General features: G+C 58.1%; 1 protein-coding gene across 1 annotated transcript; it reads right to left on the reverse strand.

Moving 5' to 3' along the window:
- Positions 1-7,278: 7,278 nt before the first annotated feature.
- LOC142048611 (electroneutral sodium bicarbonate exchanger 1-like) lies at positions 7,279-20,373 on the reverse strand. Its single transcript, XM_075075676.1, has 24 exons — positions 20,216-20,373; positions 19,659-19,787; positions 19,083-19,218; positions 18,707-18,867; positions 17,587-17,775; positions 17,390-17,478; positions 17,100-17,257; positions 16,638-16,725; positions 15,887-16,033; positions 15,612-15,703; positions 14,994-15,168; positions 14,710-14,843; positions 13,869-14,114; positions 13,659-13,764; positions 12,574-12,735; positions 12,238-12,351; positions 11,712-11,873; positions 10,861-11,112; positions 10,007-10,075; positions 9,294-9,467; positions 9,055-9,192; positions 8,500-8,597; positions 7,888-7,992; positions 7,279-7,636 (listed from the first exon to the last, which is right to left on the reverse strand). Exons 2-23 carry the CDS (start codon positions 19,756-19,758, stop codon positions 7,905-7,907), a joined length of 3,078 nt encoding a protein of 1,025 aa, XP_074931777.1. The 5' UTR covers positions 19,759-19,787; positions 20,216-20,373; the 3' UTR covers positions 7,279-7,636; positions 7,888-7,904.
- Between the last annotated feature and the right edge of the window lie 763 nt (positions 20,374-21,136).

The raw sequence follows: 21,136 nt of genomic DNA on the forward strand, positions 1-21,136 counted from the left end.
GAGTCCCTCAGGACACTGGGGCGAGCCCTTATAAAGTGACCGCTGATGACATCAGCCTCTCGGGTAACAATGCAGGCCATTATTTCATCCCCAAGATTCTGCCCGCTTGCAACACTCGGGGCACGGGGAGACACCAGTTCTGCTTGGAGCAAAAGCTACCCCAAATAGAGAAATGGGGTGGCAACGCTGCATCCTGCTGGGCCAAGGGCTACCCGCCGTGGCAGGGAGGATTCATCTCGTTCATCCCACCCAAAGTGGAATTCATTACACTGATGCCAGCGTTATCATGGGCTGTGGGTAAGAGTGTCCACGGGGACAAACCGGGGGCTGCTCCGCCGGTGGAGCAGGAGATGCCCTCGTCGCCCCCCTCCTTGCCCCCACGTTTCCTTACTGGCAATAGAGGAGTATTAGATTCTGATTCACATTCCACCAAAAGCCCCTGTTCTAAATAATTGGTAATTAACCCCTCTCACCCTTTTCGAGCCTCCCACTTCACAGGATATTGGTGTTGTCTTACCGGCCTGGCTCCAGGTTTTAATGTTGCTTTTACCGGCTCTGCCAACTTAGATCGTCCCGGGACTTCGCTCGCCCAAACCAAAGGAATTACTGCATTTTCCACTTCTGCGGGAACCTGCTCCTCCCTGGGGAATCCTGTAACATAAACACTCTCGCCTCTGTGGCTTTTGATTCTGGTATCCGTAATTTCATCTCTCCACCTTCAAAAGTTCTTTGTGCACCCAATTTACTTAATAGCTCTCGTCCTCCCAGAGGCAGCGGGCATTCGGGCATATACAGAAACTGGCGAGTTACCCATTGTTTCCCCAATTTGAACTTTAAGGGCTCTCAGAAGGGCCAATTTTCGTTCTGCCCCGGCGCACCAACAACATCTGCCGATTTATGACTGAATTTCCCTTTACATGTATTCAACACCAAATAAGTGGCCCGCGAATCTACTAAAAATTCTATTTCTCATTCCCTAGCTTCAAGGTAACCAGGGGTTCAGCTCGGCTTGATTCCCCCGCTCTCCTTCGTGCCGAGCTACTTCAAGCATTTGACCCAAACCTCTAGGTTCAAGTGCTTCCAGTTTCTGAAGTTTCTTTCTAATATCTGGGCCGATTGCCCCATGAATATAGAGGCCAAGTGTATTGCTGCTTCTGGGTTGTTTGTTTTTCTTTTTCTGGGTCCAAACTGGTACATTTTCTGGCAGCCACATTCAGTCTTTCCATAAAGGCGGAAGGGGACTCATTTAATTCTTGCCTCACTTCAAAAATTTTGACCAATTTCTTGCTTTTGCCATTGCCTGTCCTACACCAAATAAAATCCACCCCGATATCCAGTCAGCATTCCCCTGGCTCCCAGACGATTAGGGTCCCACTCGGGATTTGGAGATGGAGAATTCGGATCCACTCTCCCCTGTAAATCCCCATTAGCGTGTGCTCCCTGCACCTGCCTTCTGGCTGGATTCCGTACCCTTGTCTTTTCACTTTCATCAAGCAAAGTATCCAGTGTCACAACTAGAGCAACACTTTTTCGAGTTCTCACCACAGTTTCCTCCTTTCAAACCCGCTGCCACAGAATTTTGGGGATATATCCCACACTGGTTCTGCCACTCTGGAGGATTCCGCAATGGAAAGGGTAAATCCACGTAAGCCATGTCATGCCATTTCCCTTCTCTTTTGCAAAATAACATCAACTGCAAAATGGTGCTATATTGCTGTAATTACAGGGCAGATTAATTACTTCCCCTCCTCTCATTTGCAGCTCCTCCAGCCGGGTCCCATGGGTGCAGCGGGGGAGTGGGCAGAGCCGCCCCTGGACAAGCAGCCCACACCCGGGGCCGCCCGAAAAAGCAGCTCCTCCACAGAAACAGGGAGAACGGACAAAAAAAATACGGAAAGAAAATAGGAAAATAAAGAAATAAAAAACCCCAAACCAAGCCCCTCGTTTCCCCTCTTTCCCCAGGCAGCTGCTCCTGCCCAGGGAGGTGGATTTCCCCAAAACACCCCCCCGTAAAAAAGCCCCAGAGACTCCTCCAGCTCCCCCCCACCCTTCACAACACACGGCAGCGCCACAGCGAGACCTGCCAGGCTTTTATTGTCTCCTTTTCCCCATTCAAGGGGCGACAAGAGGAGAAAAGTCCCAGCGAGAGCCCGTCAGGCAACAGCAGCGCTTCACGGCCGGGGCCCACGCGGCGACGGCGCGGATCCAGGGGGTCGGAGCGGCACAGAACGGGCCCGAAATTAACCCCGGTTCTTTTTTTTTTCGCCCAAAGGGACCAACCCCACCAACATCCGAAGCCATAAATAACACGGATTCCGCCCCCCCCCCCTCGGTTTTATTGACAGCACGCAGCGATGCCAAACGAGAGCGTCTCTCGGCGGCTCGGGCGCAGCTCGGCCCCACACAGCCGCTCGCTCAGCCCCCACCGGCGGGGCGGGGAGAGACCCAGAAGGGCAAAGCTCGGGCCCGGAGGGAGGAACAGGTCAATAACTACAATAAAACAGAAGCAGCGACAACAACGCAACGGAAAGGAAAACACTGACAGGGGCGCGAAACCCGGGCGGGGGGGGGGGGACGGGACGGGGGGGGGGAAGGAGGGGACCGAAGGCCCCGAACAACCCGCCCGTGACGCAGCCGCTCACCGCCCGCCGACCCGACGCCGCCAGGCCCCGAGCCGCAACCGCCCCGCGCGCGCCAGCCCACCCGCCTCACGGCCCGCTCCCGGCCTCACGTGGTACGGGACGAGCAGCCCATTGGCCAGGCGGGCTCAGCTGGCCTGGCTGTGGCCCCGCCCCTGCCGGCCTCTCGCCCGCGCGCGGAGCCCGGGAAGCTGGAGCGGCCCCTCACGGCTCTGGGCGCTGCGGGGCGGGAGTTAACTCTTGCTCGGCCGCAGGCGCCGCAGCCTCCTACAGTAAAAGACATGTATTTTTCCCCCTGCCCCGTGTAATTCTCCTCTGCAGAAGGAAGCAGGAAACCCTGGCAAAACCAGGAGCCGTCCGTGGGTGTCTGGGGTAGAAAGGGGGCCGGCAGGCGGAGCGCTGGGTCCCGCCAGCCCCGGGTGTAACCGGGGTGATGAAGTGAACCAACCGTGGATGCTGCTGTGTCACGCAACTGAACGTTAAGTCTGGGGACAAGCAGTGTATTCTTTAATCATTAATGCAATAGATAATGTGCTTCTGTCAGAACCCCGCTCCTTTCAGACTCAAAGCCTAAGTTTTAGATCCGCAAAGCCTCACTCCTAGAGCTTAGGGGCCAAACCTCTGTTTTAAGGGCTAAATTACAGCCTCACGTTTAGGCAGCGATGATTCAGGGTATAAATGGTTGGGAGTTACTAATACAGTCTAGCGCAGCTCAGCTAAGGCTGGGACCCGGAGCCAAAACCTGGCTGGGATAAGGAGGCAGCCGAAACAAGAACAGCCTGCACGATGACTAAAGCTTGTTGCTTTAGGGAGTCAGAGAGGCCTCGAGATTCGAAGTACCTAAACAAAGTCACGATGACGTTTGGCCTTAAGAAAAGCAGCCGTACAGAGCCACAAAGGTGAGGAACTGCAGAGCAGAGACTCGACCAGAACAGAGCAGCCCTCACGGGCAGCACGGGCGTCATCTCAGAAGCGAGTTTGCGGGAACACAAGGGTTAAGTAGCGGACACAGGGAGGAAGAGTATGTCCTTCATCCAGAGCCCCCTGAGGAGCAGCCGGAGACACCAGCAGGCGTGGGCAAGTAACCTCTGCCTATCTGTAGCTGTTATCAGAAAGCTAATGAATGTGCCTAGGAAGCACGTACTTAACGGGCACAAAGAGACCTGGGGGGTGCCCGGTAGGAGGAGGATCCCCCGTGCAGCCGCCGCCCCCCGCAAATACAGAATGCTGCCTTTTAACTCTGCGCTGGTGTCACCAGGCTCAGCCCCGAGCTCGGGGACATCAAGAGCAAAACCAAAGCTGCGCCTGGAGAAGGGGCTGCGCTCGGGCACCTCGGGGAAGCCCGGGTCGCTCTGTAAACCAGCAATTGCCAAGGCAGCTGCCAGCGTGTTGCAGCCCCCTGAGGCCGGGGGAGATGCAGACCCCCGCGGAGCCCGCACTTCACTACAACCCACTTGGCTTTTCCCTCCGGGGTGGCTTTCTTTTGTTCCGAAGTTGCAGAGATGCCCGGCCCGGGCTGAAACCGACCCCAGCCCCCGGCCCTGCTCCTTGCGAGGAGGGAGCGCAATCCGGCTGGGCTCTCCTTGTGCACAGGGGAGAAGGAAAACGGGAAAAACCAGCGTTCTCCTTTCTTTCGAAGGGCGATAATTGCATTTCAGGGGCAGGGCGGCAGGGACTGGTCCCACCCCGCCCAGCCCCGCAGCCAGGGCTCTTCACTGGCTCAGACCCCCACGGCAATGAAGGGTCATTGCCCAAGCGGAGGAGAGCTCAGGGCTCCCGGCCACCGGGAGCTTTCCCCTCCGGGCAGGCAGAGGCGGCGGGTCGGAGCAGCCAGCGCAGCCCCGCGCTCAGAGCACAGGAAGGCAGCGCGGACAGGGCGCGCACGGGCGTCACGGGGGAAGAGCAGCAGGAAAACCCAGCCTTTGCCCCCTGCCCTTTCTCCAAGCCTCGATTTTTAGCCTCCCCTCCTTTTCAAAGAGCTAACCCAGCCTCCTCCCCCTCCGACAGTTACCGTGCCGAGCTGGCTCCGGTCAAAGTACCCTTTGCAAAACCCCATCCCCTAAGAGGGGGAGTTACTGAATGCCGCCTTTGCCTGGGTCTTTACTGCTAAGGCCGGCCCTCAGGCATCTCAGCCCCCAGAGGAGAGAGCACAAATCGGGAGAAGGGAAGACTTACCAGCGGGGCAGAAGGACTGGCTCAGAGACCACCTGTGCAAACTGGGTCCTCGCCAATCCACGGGCCCCGATGGCATGCACCCACGGGTGCTGAGGGAGCTGGCGGAGGGATTCTGGCCGAGCCCCTGTGCATCATCTTTGAAAGGCCGTGGGGGACAGGAGAGGTGCCCGAGGGCTGGAGAACAGCAAATGTCACTCCAGCCCTGAAAAAGGGCAGGAAGGAGGAGCTGGGGAACTCTAGGCCAGGCAGCCTCACCTCCGTCCCTGGAGAGGGGATGGAGCACTTCATCCTGGAGGTCATCTCCAGGCACGTAGGGGACAAGAAGGTTATCGGGAAGAGTCAGCATGGACGCACCAAGGGAAGCTCATGCTTGACCAACCCGACAGCCTTCTCTGATGGCGTGACTGGCTGGGTGGACGACGGGAGAGCAGTGGGTGTTGTCTGTCTTGACTTCAGTAAGGCATTCGACACTGTCTCCCACAGCATCCTCACAGGCAAGCTAAGGCAGTGGGGGTTGGAGGAGGGGACAGTGAGGTGGCCAGAGCCCTGGCTCAACAACAGATCATCAGAGGGTCGTGATCAGTGGAGCAGAGCCTGGCTGGAGGCCTGTCACTAGTGGTGTTCCCCAGGGGTCTGTGCTGGGCCCAGTCCTGGCCAACATATCCATCAGTGACCTGGATGATGGGATCGAGTGTCACCTCAGCAAGTTCCCTGACATTCCCAAGCTGGGAGGAGCGGCCGATGCACCAGAGGGCCGTGCTGCCACCCAGCGAGACCTGGCCAGGCTGGAGAGCTGGGCCCAGGGGACCTGATGAAATTCAACACGAGCACGTGCAGGGTCCTGCCCCGGGGGAAGGAAGAACCCCCCGCACCGGCACAGGCTGGGGGCTGAACTGCTGGGGAGCGGCTCTGTTGAGAAGGCCCTGGGGGTGCTGGGGGACAAGAAGGTGACCCTGAGCCAGCACCGTGCCCTTGGGGCCAGGAAGGCCAATGGTACCCAAGGATGCATGAAAAGGTGTGTGGAGCATCTCCCTTGGGAGGAAAGGCTGAGAGAGCAGGGTCTGTTCAGCCGCAGAAGAGGACGCTGAGGGGGGATCCCATCAGTACCTATAAATATCTGAAGGGCGGGTGTCAGGGGGATGGGGCCGGGCTCTTTTCGGTGGTGCCCAACAACAGGCCAAGGGGCAACGGGCACAAGTGGGAACACGGGAAGTTCCGCCTCAGTATGAGGACAAACCCCTTCCCTGTGCGGGTGCCAGAGCAGGGGCACAGGCTGCCCAGAGGGGCTGTGGAGTCCCTTCCCTGGAGACATCCACGCCCCGCCTGGACGCGGTCCTGTGCCCCTGCTCTGGCTGTGCCTGCTCAAGCAGGGGGTGGGACGGGGTGAGCTCCCGAGGGCCCTGCCAGCCCCCACCATGCTGGCATTCTGTGAAAAGCCCTCTGATGTTGGCCTTTGCTTGTGACGTGCTGCTTTCATCCTCCCAGAGCCATTTTGTATTTATATCAACTGTATATTTTCTATAACCTCACTCATCTTTATTTTCGCTCCCCTTTGCAAGGAGCGACAACCTGCCGTTGGCATCTCGGGTTGGGTCGATGCACGAAAAGGCTCCCGCAGCGGATGGGAGAAGCCAACGGCAGGAGGGGGTGCGGCCCCGTCCCAGCTGGGCACGCGGCACCGCCTGCAGATGCCAAGAGCCTGGAGCCCGTGCTGAGCCCACAGCGAGGCACAGGGATGCAAGGGCACCTTTTCTTCCGGGTCCTCCTCTCCTCCCAGGCTCCAGAGCCGCCCGACCCGACCGCGCGTGCCGGGGGTGACACCACGGCCCAGCAACCCCCCGGACTGCGAAGGGAGCACAACAACCAGCTCTGCTTGACGGCTTCTTCCTGCAAAGCGGCAGGAAGGGAAAAGCAGGAGGGAAAAAGCACCTGCCCGCTTCCCTCCTGGCTCGTCCCTCCCTGTGAGAGAAAAGGCTTTGCAAGGACAGGGGTGAAGAAGAAACCACACAGAGTCCCCGGGAGGTAAAAGGCAGGGAAGCGGCGGAACAAGGCAGGGGACAGCCCCGGGGCGCAGAGCCCCACGCCTCACCTGCCCGCTCCCATGACCACACGCTGCACTCAAGGCGCTCCATGTTCAGTGCTCCCTTCCATTCAGGTGACAGCCAGGGAACAAGAAGGGGGCATTTCTGCACTTTGCACCTTCCCGGTCGACGGCAGAGCCAAAGCAAAGGCGAGAAGTCAAAAAAAGAACCAAAGGGGGCGGAACTGGAGCGCAGGCAGCAAATGCTCGTCCTTCGCCTGGGCCCAACTGCTCGGAGGGTCCTTCCGCTGCCCCGCCACGGAGGGTGTCCCTCTCGGCCCAGGGAGAGACGCGGGAGTGAACTCAAGGGAGGAGCCCGAGCCAGAGCACGAACCTTTTTGGGACGAAGAGGCAAGCGCAGAACACGTCACACCTCACAGAAGGTGTTTGTGTACATTCAGAGTTTATATTTGGAGAAAAGAGAAAGGCGAGGAGGAATTGGAGACTGAAAAAATAGCCCTGAATGAGGGAGCGGTAGCAGCCCCTCGACCACTACAAAACCGCACCAACACACGCACGTACACACGGAGGCGTAACGACACCCAGCTCCCACGGACTGTGATGCGCCCCTCACTTTGCTGCTCTGGAGATACCGAACGCCTGAAGCACACCCAGGGTAACCGACAACATCTGCATGGCTTTAATGGGAATCCTCCGGCTGAAGGGAAGCGGTTTCTCCCCGGGCCTGTGTCGGCACATCCCGCAGTCACGTTCTCACTCCTCTCCTTCAGAGTCAACATTCCTAGTCGTGAAAACCGGGGCAGGGGGAAAGAGAAGAAGAGGGAGAGCGTCGTCAGCGCCAGAGCGGCCGGCTGCTGCCGATTCAGCCCCGTGTGTGGCACCAGCCCGGCAGGGAGGAGCTGGTTTGCATGCCACGGCCCCTGCTGCCTGTGCCCAGGGCTCGCTCGGCAGTGCTGGCCAGAGCACGGCACAGCCGTAGGCACGCGCCGTCGCCGCAGAGGAGCACGGTCGCACTCACGGGCCAGCCTTTACCTCTTTCCTCCCCAGAGTCAGAGCGTTTCCCTCTTCATCGTCAGCGCCTTCCACACGGTCGTGTTGGACATCTCCTCTGAGATATTAATCTCCGAAGGATCAGCCCTGCAATAAATATTGCCCAGGGCAACGCGTGATTCTGGGAACTGACGGCACCAAGTGCGTTAGCATCGGCGAGAGGAACAGGGGGGCTCGGAGGAGCAAAGCTCAGCACAAGCACAGGGGCCTTTGCCGCGTGAGGAGCTTTGGGAGGCGAGCCCGAGAGCTGCAGAGCAACGGCTCCGTGCAACGGCTCTCGCTGCTGCGCAGCCCTGGAGCGGGCTCCTAAGCCACTGCTGCTACAGATCATGCCTGCAGCTCCTCAGCTGGAAGTACGAGGCTCTCCAGCTGCGTAAAGTCCCTGATCATGAGGGTGCCCGGGCTCAAACGTGAGCTGTGCAGCCACTCTGCTTGGAGGCAGAGCCCTGCCATCGCCTCCTGCAGCCCTGATTTTCCCCCCAAGCTGACTGCTGGTGCCTAAGGGATGCTCAGGAAAGAGGCAAGTGGAGAAAATTGGGCCAAACCCCTGCAGATCCATCCTGCCAGGGGCCCTGGGCCTCCACGGGGCTTTACCTGTCACTGGGTTGCTGTGGGATATCCAAGCCGCTGGTCTCCCCCAGTTCCAGCTGAACGGAATTTGCAGCAGCAGCTGCCATCGTCTTCTGGGACTCCTGGCGTAAAAAGGGACAAATCAATTTCTCCGTCTGTGACCAAAGTGGAGAGAAACACACCAGGCGGTAAAAGCGCTGCATGTGCCCTCTCCTTGGGACCCATGGCAGCTTCAGCTCTTAGTGCAGCAGGGTATCGACCTCCGCTCCAAACCTTTTGCAAGGGTTAAAAACACTATTAGCAGCAAATCTTCCCACCGTGAGTATCATCATCATCATCATCATCATCTTCCTCACCTTTTTTCCTCAAAGACTACTTTTTAAAATTCTCCCTCACTCAAGTGTTAAGCTCACTGCTAATTCAGGGAAAGACACGCTGAAGCTGTGGGATCTGGGCTATTGGGATCTATTTCTATTGCGTTCTGCTCCTCCCCCAACATTTCAAGACCAGCTGGGACAGAAAGAGGCCATCTCACAGCCCAAGGGAGACGACCGGCCCCGAGCCCCCAGCAAGCATTACCTCTTCTTCTTGGGCTTCGGTTTTGGCGTCGCCCAACCTCTGCTTCTTGCTTTCTGGCATCAGGTCATCCAGAAAGCTGAGCTCTCGCTTGGAGAAGCAGAAATCCATCGCTTTGCGCACAAAAACGAGAGCCAACACCTTTGTGAGGAAGAGGGAAGATGCGGTGAGGCCAGAGGCGACGCTACATCTCCCTCCAACGCTGCAAACCTCCCGCTGCCGACACCGGCAGCGGCTCTTACCATCATGGGAAAGATGATGGCGGCACGGGACGCCTTGATGCCCCAGAGCAGGACGAGGCAGATCAGCTGGATGGCGGTGAAGAAATGCACCTTTCGCAAGGGCACGTGCCGCAGGTAGACGAAATCCGGCTGGTGTTTCGCCGGCATCCAGAACAGCTTCAAGCGATCAAAGAACTGCAAAAAGCCAAGGGGGAAAAGTTGCCACCGGGGGACTGCGGAAGGTTTCTGGCCCCGTGGAGACGCGGAGGCAGTTCTCAGGGTCTCGCTTGCAAGGAGAGATCGCGGAGCCCACTCGCTTCCTCCTGGGAGCAGCCCCCAGTTGCCCTTCGCTCCACCCAGCTTGCCCGCCAGAGCTGCCCACCACATTGCAAGGAGTCCACGGTCTTCTCTCAGCGGCATTTCTTGGCCCACCCAATCCCCCGGGGCAAGGATTTCCACCGGTGGCAGAAACTGCCTTCCCTTGGCACTGAATTCCCCCGCTTCCACCTCACCAAAGCCCGACCTGCCCTAAGCCGTGACACAGAGAGCCCTGACCGTGCCCGCTCCCCCAGCCCTGCACCCCTCCTGGGCCTCCCCCGAGCTGCTGCTCACACAAAACACTTTCAGCGCTTGCTCCCGGAGAGGTGTTTTCCCACGCCACGGCTTTCTGCCCGCTCCTACGGCCGGGAAATACCAGGGAGCAGACGTGCCGCGCGCTGTAACAGAGCCCGTACCTGAATTCCTCTGAGGGACGACACACCCATGTAGAGGAAGACGCCGTAAAGCACAGGCATTGGGATGAACTGAAAACAAGAATGGAATCCTCCGTTCTGTTCTCCATCACATTTTCACTCTTACCACTCTCTTCTACGGGCACTGCCTGAAGTTGCCCAAAGCTCTGCAGCTCCCACGGGCTTGGAGGTGGGTCGGACTTTAACCGGGAGAGATTTTGTGCGTGCGAGGGAGCCAACGCTCTGCTTCAGGCTGAACGTCTGAGTTCCCTTTTGTCACAATAAGCCTCTCTTCCAGAGAGGTGGGAGGAAAAGAGGTCACTTCACCCGTGCTACCGCGTACCGCGCTCTGTGACGGTAGAAAACCATTTCTACGTGTTCTTGTGGCAACGCGCAAAGGCGCTGGGCCTCCTTTTAGCCTAGAGATGGCATTATTTTGTGGGAGGAACACGCAAGGAAGCCCTCGGGGACCATTTCGGCGTGTTTGGCTACTTGGAATGGCTGTTCTGAGGCGCTTGCGGGAGCCAATCGCCACCGAGAAGGTGCTGCCTGTTTGAAAGGGAGCAGAGGTACTGCTCGGAACGCGCCTAATTGTAACCCACGAACACGGGTGGGCCTGAAAGACGCCTGAACATTAAAGCGGTCGTCGTGCTCGCTTGCCGAGAGCGCAGCACACTGGGGCCTGAAGGGCTGGAAAGCGTGACCGAGGCTGGTTCCCACCGCCGGTCAAGCCCCAAGGGCTGGGATTCACCTCCTCCTCTGCTCCACAACTACTCAGGCCTGGGAAGGGGGGACTCTTGTTTTTCAGAACCCCCCAAAAGCGCGTGGTTGTTGGGTGTTTTCCATTTTCCTCTTACCTTTAACACAGAAGTGAAGAAGACGGAGCAGCCCATGAGCACAAAGATCATCAAGCCAGTGACTCTCTGCTCTCGTATCCCCAAAAACTTGGGTTGCTCCCCGGGAGCTGAGCAGTCAGACTCTACTTTGAGGCTGTTCACATGGGTGATGGACAGGACGGTGGCAGCCACAAACCAGGGCAGCCCCATCACGGAGCACACCCCGAGCATCACGGCCACCACAAAAAGGTCCAGGTGGTACCCGCATCCTTTCTGCAGGGAGCAAAGCAAGAGGCAGAGTGTCCCACAGCAGAAGAGCAACGACAATGCCGCAAGTCACGCTCCCACCCTACTGAGCTGAAGTCAGCTTCTTGAAAATTTAAAGCAAGGATTGGAAACAAATCAGGATGTAGCCAGTCTCTGCGCAAGCCCCTCGCATGGAAATCTGACAGGGGCTCAGACAAAGCGGATTGCGAGAGTCTGCGCGATATCGACTTCTCACAAAAAAGACATAAAACGACTTTTTCTCTTCATTCACAGAGAAATTGCCACCACTTGCAAAGAAGATGCGACTCTGAGCTATCCCTGGCAGCTCTTCAGAACGATTCCTTCCCCCAGCTGCCGCTGGCATTTTCAAACAAAAGCCCTCCTCTCTCTTGCTCCCCGACTGATTTGCTGCTCCGAAAGATTGCCCACCTCCCCTCCCCTGCCCTTTGCTCCCCGTGTCATCAGTAACCCAGGAGAGCATCCTGCCACACAGCCCGACCTCGTCCCACACCAACGCCTTCCCAAAGCTTTTGGAATAGGAGCTTCTCCCCACTCCTGCAGCCCACAGTGGGCTGGGGACGGGCTCATCTCTTGCAGCCCCTTACCTTCAGCCTGTGCTCCTTCCTGTTGACAATAACAGCCGTGATCTGCTGGTCCATGAAGATCAGGATGGTGCAAAGCAGAGCTGGGATGAGCGCAGCTGGCACCGTCCACCACGGGTTGGGGCCGATGGGGCTGATGAACCACCCGCGGTCATCTCTGGTCGGCTGCGACAAAGCACACGCATGTCACGATCCTCTCCCAGCCCAGCCGCCTCACTGCCTTTCAGTTTCCCCTCCAGCCCTGGGGCAGAGCAGCTCCCAGCCCTGGCTTCAAGTCACCCTCTCCCAGGGGGTTCAGCAGTGCCAGCGGCCTCTTTGCCAGCACCTACAGCTGCTTCTCCTGCGCGTCTCCAGAGCGCCGGGGCCGTCTTCTCGTTCCCACAAGGAAAGGATGCGCTCGGAGGTGGAAGAGGAGATGCTCACACCACCCGCATCTCCTCCAGACTCAGCCCCGTCCTGCCCTGCCCTGCCACCACCTTGTGGCATCCCCAGGGGCCGCAAACAGCTCCGCGCCAAAACACCCCCTTACCTTGAACACATGGGGCACGTGGAGCTTCGGGGACGGGATCCCAGTCACCAAGTCAATGAGCATCATGATGACGATGGTGAGGAAAACGGCAAAGTCGCTCACTGTGGCCCGTACCTGGGGCAAGAAACCAGAGCTGAAAGGGGCAGGTCGGAAATGCTACAGTGGTTTTGCACTCATGGAGCTGCGTGAGGGACAGCCCAGCCGATGGAGGGCTTGGCCTTCAAGGGCAACGTTTCCCAGCTCGACCAAGCGGTGGCAAATACTGCTGAGTGCTCCAGGAGAGCCCTCTGGGGAAAAGAGCGTGGAGACTGCTGCCGGCCACCAGCTTCTACCTACTCTGCTTGGGAAGTAACGGCTGGTTTTGAACTTCTTCAGCAAGCTCGACAGGACAAAGGTGGAGAAGAAGAGGATGCAGCACCACAAGAGGACATTAGGTGCGTAGGGGCCATCGCGCCCACAGGCAGCTCCTTGAAACTCGCCGTGCAAATACCGACATTCCTGCCGAAACAGAGCGTCAGCGCACAAAGGCAGTGCCCGTGCGGCAAGGAAACCTCGGGGAACCGGGGGGTTGTGAGGCTCTTGGGCCAAGAGCCACGACCCTGTAACTGCTGCTGCCCACGGAGATTTCTAGGTAACCAGCAGCAGCAGCAGCACCTGAACAAGCGACACATTCAACTGCACAGAGGAGAGCGGAGAGAGGAGCTGTGACGGGACACCACGCCACAGAGCCACGCCACATCCTCCGCTTGAATGGCAGGTAACCACGGCTGGAGGTGACGCCGGAGGGGAAGGACGTGCTGGCAGCTCTTGGGGACAGGGCAAGGGAACAGGGCAGGAGGGCTGAGACAGACGCGACAGGAAGGGAGAAGAGGCAAAGCGTCCCTTCCCAGGGCAGGGCTCCCAGGACACGGCCGAGAGGGGACGAAGACGCCCATACGAGCCCCCCACCCTGTGCCTGAGCTCTGCTTCCAGCAACAACAGCCCGAGAGACTGCTCAGACATGCAAATTCATGCCTGCGCCTACAGACACGCTGGGTGAGCAAGCCAGGCCTGCAGGTATTAGGAACCACTTCAGGAAGCCAATGACTCCCTTCCAGCATGAACTCAAGTCCTCCAACTGCTCCAAGAATCAAACCACCCACTTAACCTCGCTCCCGGGCGGAAACACTGTCCTGCAACAGGCTTGAGGAGGACAGTTATTCCCCACAGCGCTGGGGACCAGGTGGCCGGGACAAGGCAGACTCTCCTTCGCAGGACCAAGCAGGTTAAACCCCCCCATCAGACTGAAGCCGTGACTTTTCAGAGCAGCACCAGCACAGCTGGAAGCCCATCAGCACCGGAAGGCCTCTGACTCTTGCACCGTGCAAATGCCCCTGAGCCCGTGGCCGCGGCGCGAGGAAGCAGTGGCTCGGGCCACTTACAGTCACCGTGAGGTTTTCCCAGGCGATACCGGACACGTTGATCTTGTTGCTCTCCCAGAAGCGCAGGGTTTCGTTGCTGGGATGGGTCGGTGCCTCACACTTACAGCTGGGAGGAGAGAAGCCAAGGCAGGGGTAAGGGAAAGACGACGGAGGCGCAACCCTGAGCTCCTGCCAAGGGGCAGCGGCGTTTCAGGAGGACAAAAAACCCACGAGTAGAGGGTGAGGAGGTCGAGCTGGCTGTGCATGTGCACAGGGTAGGTCTCTCGCAGGTGACTCAGCTTCTCCAGAGCCTCGTAGATGAAGATGACGCAGATGAGGGAGGCGAAGGCTTCTTCGGTGAAGCGGGTGATGTAGCACACCAAAGAGCTGGCGTCGGTGGCCACCAGCACCATGCAGAAGGCGGCAGTCCACAGCCCGATGCACGCCCGCAGACAGAGATAGGAGAGCTTGTACTCCCTGGGAAACCAACAGAAAAAGAAGGGTGCAGAGGCCAGCAAGAGGCTCCGAGCCGTGCCTGCCTGCCTTGCTTCGGGGAAAATCGGCAGCGATTCAGGAGCGTGTCAAGGCTGGGGATGGTAAATGCACTTGCCCTGTTCTACTACGGGCGGCCTCAGGGCTGCGGTGCAGGGGGGGGACCCGCAGGAGGCGGCCAATTCTTCCCTTATCACCATTTAGCAATTATCTTGTGTTAACGCCCTGGAAGCTAACGGAGGTCAGGGCCCTGTGGTGGAAGGTAGTGTTCTGCCACATCACCCCGACGCCCCAACACCAACCCCGGCTGGGTTTGCACCCAGTCATCTGCTGCCAGCGAGTTGGGGCTCAATAGAAGTGCAATTGCACTAACAGGGCAATAAGGATCCAAGTCATCCCAACCAAAGGATTGTCCTGGACAATCCCCATTTCACATGAAAAGGTCCTGCTTTTCAATACAATCATCAAAACACAGAAAACAACTTCAATCTAACAACTGCCACCGACAAAACCATCTTTGCTCCATGGCTGCCTTCTTGCGAAGGCTCTTGCAGCACCCAGCCGCGGCAGCCAGCCTTACTTGCAGAACTTGTAAAGGATCTTCTCAAACACAAGGACGGGTCCGGTGCTCCCGAGGATGGTGAGAGGCTGCCCAGCAAAGAGGGAATACACCACGCCGGTCATGGATGCGCCCAGCAGCGACTCCATGGCACTCTGGCCGGGGAAGAGAGGCAGCCGTGAATACGTAAATCATTAGCAGGGGAGGGGGAAAACACCCCCAAACCCAAAGCAAATTCCCCGCAGCAAGGACTTTTGCGAGAGTTTCATCCTCCCCCATGCCACCCAACAGAGAGAGGTGCTCACTATGTGGCCATTGGTCGCCTCCCCCAGCAGCCCCCCAAAGGTGATGACAGGGGACATGCAGGCACAGTAGAGGAAGAGGAAGGACGCCAGACACTGCAGCCTCAGACCATCCCGAAAGTCGCTCCAGAACCACGGGGCCTTTCGCTTCACGTCCAGGATCAAACCTCCAAAGAGCCTGGAGGAAGGGAAAAAAAGAGACTCGTTTCCTGGAAGAGCCCATGGAGTTGTCCCTGCTGCAAAAGGACGCTCGCAGGCACAGAAGAGCTCTCATGGCTAAGAAGCAGCAGTCTCCTTTACCCATTTTAGACCCAGCAAAAACTGACGCTCCCCAAACAATCCCTCCAACAACAAGAGAAAGGAAATAACCCGGGAGCCTATCCTCTCTTCTTGCAACAGGCCCTTGCTTTCCGAAGCAGCAGAGCTCTGCCTGGAGCTATTTACACATCTGCTTCCACCCCAAAGCAAGAAACCTTGTGTGCAGTGATGCTGTGGCTCAGCTCAGCTGCCCACATCTCCCACCTGGCCCCTTCACTAACCCCTAAATCCTGCTGGGCAGGAGCTGCATGCTCAGATTTCAGAGGCAAACAGGAAAAAAACCCAAACTATCACAGCTCCCACCTTCCCGTCCGCTCCAGTTCAGGACCACTGTGTTTCTCCGGCTCGCTGTGAGAAGCACTGTCACCGAGAGCTCCTGGCACCTTCCTTTTTTCCTGTTCAAATCCAAATAAGATAATGAAGAGTCGTATTTGTCACCACGGGCTTGTTTTGCTTCTGGTCCAGGTGTGTGACTGGGTCAAACTGGGACCTCGTGACTTGGGGCCTCTGAGCACCATCCCCAGCCGTGCCGCCGTCCTGCCCCTCCCCCTCGCATCCCCCTCGGCCGCAGCACCCACCTGCGAAGGGACGTTTTTGGGGGGCTCGATTCGGATCGATGGATCCCACTCTCCTGGCGGCAAGACCGTGACCTGATCCAGAAACTCGTCGACGCCGGCCACGAGGTCAGCCCGGTTCTTGGCTTTGTAGGCAACGTCGTGGAAAACCTGCCGAGGGGAGACAACCTGCTGAGAGGAGAACCCATCTCGCACGCCCTAACCAGCGCAATAAGCCCTTGGCTAAATGCACAACAACTTCCCTAGAACCGCAGACCGGTGCGGGTTGGAAGGGACCTTTCGAGGCCATCGAGTCCAACCCCCTGCCGTGAGCAGGGACGTCTCCAACTCCATCAGGTTTCCCCCACGTTTCCTGCTGGAAACGGCAGGAAATATTCCCCCAAGAGGAAAAACCCGTCCATCGTGGTACTTGGACTCATCTCTTCCACAAGGCCCCCGGCCCCCAAGGCACACCACACCCTTTGGCTTAAAGGGGAGACGTTTGGCTGGCCCTGGCAATGCCACCGCTGGGGACAGCGTGCTGGGGAACCCGGGGAGAAGGACGAGCCACAGGATGCACCCAGTGGGATTTCAGCCTCCAGGGGGTGGTGGGGGGTGCAAATCCACAGGTTTGCTTTGGGGCGCCAGCAAAGGGTGGGCTCTCTGGAAAGCTGTGGGCAGCTGGGACAGCAAAGCCTCTTCCTCGCTGCCTCGGACACAGGGAAAAGGGAAGGAAGCCCAAAACAACCCAGAGGCATCTCTTATCTCCTCGCACCTCATCCGTCATGAGAGTAGCCATGGACCTGCCGATCTCATGGTACTGATGGGCTTTTCCTTCCGGTCCAAGCAAAACAAACAGGAACCTGGGCAAAAGGAACAAAGTGAGGGAGAAGAACGTGTCCTTGCTCAAAGGGCACCCCAGGGAATGCCCGGGAGCTGCCAGCCCAGAGCACGGCTCGAGACGGGACACAGAGGCTCACCGCCTCCGCCATGCATTTGAAATTCATCACAACCGATGGTGGCAAATTTCAGTTTTGGGCCAACTCTCATTAAAATTGGCCAAGGGCTTTCAAAGATCCAGCAGGGAAGGGAGAAATGAGGGTGAGGAGATGGGAGTGGGAGAAACGTGCTTGCTCCCACTGCCCGCGTTCCCTCAGGACACCAAACTGATGCACGCAACTGGGTGTTGTGTTCTTGGGGGTTTGGAAAAGAAAAGCTTTGTGCTCCTCACGCAGACCTTGTGGGGATGGGAACTTCCATCAGGCCCGAGAGGAGGACAGCCGGGGTCAGGCGGACGAATGCCACGATGGGCTGGCGAAGGAAATCCAGCTCTCCTACAAGCACGTTGGACGCTTCAGCACCGGTGGGAATCTTCTTCATGAAGTGCTGCTCCGCCTGGGCACGACAAGCCATGTTCAGGCCCTTCCCCCAAACCCAAAGCCCACAGCACTCTACAGCACACTCTGCGGCCCCGTTTGCAAGAGCAAATCTGCGCCTAAAGGCTTCAGAAAGCCACAAGCGTCTCACCTTGCTTAAATCCATCGCGCTGCTCTTGTGGCTCACCCCATTTTTAGCTTCCGCAGCGGTGGCAGAAGGGTGAGGGGTGAGTGTTTGGGCTGGCAGGAAAAGGAAAGACACTCAGAAAGACGGACAAGGAGCAAGTGCGACGCTTCTCCTTTTTCAGGACAAGTCTCACGGGGCCAAAGCCCAGCAGAAACCCTCACCTGGCTTGTCGAGGAGGTGCGGGTCCGACTGCTTCTTGCTCACATCAGCAAACAAGCAGACGATGGGGAGAAGGTTGTTTCTTTTCTTCTCGTTCTGGTGGTGATGCTTCTTCAGAAGCACTTCTCGAACTTTTGCCCGCACGCCCTCGTCAAACTCGGCGGACTCTTCTTGCTGGCCCAGGATCATATCTGGGGACGGCAAAGGGAAATCAAGCCGGCAGAGAAGAAACCCCCGCCAAGTCCCGACCCCCGCAGCCCCTGGAGAAGGCTGCGCCACGCAGGATACCCTAAGGAGGGCTCAGCCTTGCTTAGCAAGACATTTTCATACAGTTCAGCCTTTGCAACGAAAGCAAGACTTTTCCTGCGCTAAAAGACGCCATCAAAGCGCTTATTCAGCCCTCTGCAAAGATAAGTATTTCCCGTTCTAACCAATGCCTCTTTCTGGCCAGACCTGGCCTTTCTGTCTGACTCTGCGCACCTAACCCAATTCTAGGCAATCTAGAGCACAGGCTCTCCCAGAGCTTCCTTGGCCGATCGACTGCAATTTGCCAAGCCCAGGGAGAAATGTGCTAAGAACGGCTCCGGCTCCTGCACCTCCTGAAAGGGCTGAATGGAGACCTCCCAGTCACAGATCAGTTCTCCAGAGCCGCTTTCTCAGTCAACTTCAGTTACCTTCCCCACAAACAGACACTGCTTGGGCATCTGCCAGGTAAACCCTGCCTTTAAACCCCTTCAATCCCGGCATGTTAAGAAGGCAAAGGGGAAAAAAAAGAATGTGAGGAAACGGCTTGTAAGAAAGAGTTGATTTAAGGAGGTTCAGCTCCTACGCAGACGCCGTATTTCTAAGAGCAGCCTGTTACGCCCTCACACACACTCCTGTTTGGCTGCAGAATATTCTCTAATTGCTTCTGCAACCCCACAAATTGCTCTCAAAAGGATCCCGTGTGGGAAGAAAAAGCTGGTGCGACTGTTGCACGCCCAGGCTACATCCAAACCCAACCCATGACTTAAAAACCCAGTGGGGCTTCTGGAAAAGGACCCGCCGCTGGGGCAGGGCTCGATTTGGGAGTGAACGTGGCCGAGCTCGGCCCTTCCCGGAGGGATGTGGCGCCCACGGTACCTGCAATCTCTTCGATGCTGTTGGCACAAATGTCCAGCAGCACCGTGCCCTTGGTGATGCAGCTCCTCAGCTCAAAGAGGCTGTGCAAGGACAGCGTGGCCACGTAGGGCTTGCTCCAGCGCTCGCCGCCGTCTTCCACATCCTCCTCAAACTTCAGCCACCTGCGGACAGCGGGTGCCATCAGCCCCATTGCAAGAAAACAGCCCCGGCTCTGCAAGGCCTTTCCTAGAGCTACGGGGCAGCAAGAGGAGGCGACTCCTCCCATCGGCACCTGCAGCTGCCAAAGCTCCTTCCGTCCCGCAGAGAGGAAAGCGGAGCCCAGGGGCGCCGCCAGCGTGGGGACCCCTCTCCCACCGCGCCCGCAGCAGGCATTTACCTTGCCCTTTCCTTCCACTCAGCACCTTCCCCCTCTTTCACGCAGATCTCATCCAGCTCGCTGAACAAGTCATGGGGGACGTGCTGCTCATCCTCCTCGGTCCCAAGGATGACCTGCACCCGCTGGGATGGGGTGTCTGGGGGCAGAAGACAAAGCCCCGTCCCGTTACCATGCCTCAATACGGCCCGTCACGCTCACATCCAAAGGGGCCATCGGCCTGGCACCAGCTCAGCCAGAAATACTGGGCTCGCCCCTCTCCCCTGCCTCTGCCTGGCCTTGCACGCAGCCACGGAGAAGCATCTGCTCCACCTCTGCACAACGACGGGCAGCTCTCCTGCCCCACGTTCCCACTTTTAAACCCGGGATCCCTCTAAGGAAGGCGAGCCTAAACCCATTAGGCATTTAACTGCCTTACAAACTTGAGAAAAGTTGGGGAAAAAGAGGGTCTTGCTAAATAACGCCACTTTCCCTCGGGAGAACAGCACATCACTCAAACCAGCCCCAGGCACTGCTTGCAGAAGACCCCAGCACCCAAGTAGCCCCGAGGAGCTCAGGGAACGCTGCGGCGGCACTTACAGCGGTAGCCCGGCTCCGTCAGGGCAGAGTCCTTCTCCCGTTCCCGTGGCTTCTGGCTGTGGGGTCGGTGATGCCGGTGGCTCTGCCTCCCCAGCGGCATCCGCACGCCCACGTACAGGGTCCGGTGGCCTGCGAAAAAGCACCATTGGCAGCACTTTCGGCATCGCAGCGACGGTCGATGCGGCCGGTGCCTCTCGAAGCCATGCTTAAATCCCAGGAGAAGCACCGACTTCTCTGAATTTGATTGTCGCGGGACCTCCTTTTCCCAAGCCTATTTTCCTCAAACTTGGCAGAAACAGAGCAACAAGTGACGGCTCCGGCTCATCAAAGTGCCCTGAAAGTACCAAACCCCTTCTCCACCTCCAGCCTCGGCTGGACAACACGCAGACTTGCTCATGAAGCAGCGACAGAAGGTCGCTCTGCTGTTTTAGTGAGAAGCCCGGCACGTCCTGCTGCACGTGACGCGACACCGAGCAAGGCACCTTGTAGGGATTTTGTGCAAGGGGAAAACGTGCTGGGCTGGCGGCCCCTCTAGCAGGGGTTCAGCAGAGCCTCACCTTCCAGCTCCTCCTTCTCATAGTGAATATTGGCGACGGTGCTCGTTCTTCCCTGGTCAATGACCGCCTCTTCGTCATGCCTCTGCTCAGCAACGAGAAGGGGAAAGTTGGGGCTGGCTGTGGAGAGCTCCCGTACGGGCCCCCGGCCACCATCCACCCCTGCGCCTGGGCAACTCCACGGGCATCACGCCTCTGCCTGCCTCCTCCTCCTCCAGGCACGGCCCCCGCTTCAAGAAGGGCCAGGAGCTGCTCGAGCAAGGCCAGCGCAGACCTGCCAAGATGCTCAGGGGCTGGAGCATCTCCCTTGGGAGGAAAGGCTGAGAGACCTGCGTCTGTTCAGCCGCAGAAGAGGAGGCTGCGCGGGGATCTCATCAGTGCTTATAAATATCTGAAGGGCAGGTGTCAGGACGATGGGGCCGGACTCTTTTCAGTGGTGCCCAACGACCTTCGAGGCACAAAGGGGAAGCTTTGGGACTATTGAATTGATGAGGTAAAAGCGCAACTGAAATAAATCCGCAGGCTCGAGCGCGTTCTGCGGGTGTCACAGTGGGATTTGGGAGTCGCAGCTTCCAAACGCCCCAAAGCGGGCGACACAGGGAAAGTCTCCTTCTCTCTCAGAAACCACTTTGCCTCCGTGCCCCGCACAGCGACGCTAAATCTGCCCCCCGCAGCCCTCCCCGGTGCAAAGCATCTCCCCCCGCCCGTCCTGCCGCGCTCCGGGGAAACGCCAAATGGGATTTTGGGGGGAGTTTCCCAACTGTTTGGGGGTGCTTGGCCCCTCGGCAGAGCCCCGGCCGGGCTACCTGTAACTCTTCCAGAAGGGTCATTTTGGAACCCCCAGTTGGGTCCATCCTCACGTCGGTCACCAGGTTGGGGGGAGAACTGAACCTCCCGATCAATCCGGAGGCCAGAGTCCCTCAG

This window comes from Phalacrocorax aristotelis, chromosome 26 (genome assembly GCF_949628215.1).
Source record: "Phalacrocorax aristotelis chromosome 26, bGulAri2.1, whole genome shotgun sequence".
NCBI lineage: Eukaryota > Metazoa > Chordata > Aves > Suliformes > Phalacrocoracidae > Phalacrocorax > Phalacrocorax aristotelis.

What these genes read in the sequence shown, in the direction of transcription:
- LOC142048611 (XM_075075676.1), bottom strand. Translation starts at nt 19,758, where the DNA reads ATGCCGCTGGGGAGGCAGAGCCACCGGCATCACCGACCCCACAGCCAG. An exon ending in CTACTCTCATGACGGATGAG is followed by an intron (nt 16,034 to 16,637) that starts GTGCGAGGAGAT and finishes TCCCCTCGGCAG; the next exon opens with GTTTTCCACGACGTTGCCTA. An exon ending in CCACAGCAACCCAGTGACAG is followed by an intron (nt 7,993 to 8,499) that starts GTAAAGCCCCGT and finishes TATTTATTGCAG; the next exon opens with GGCTGATCCTTCGGAGATTA.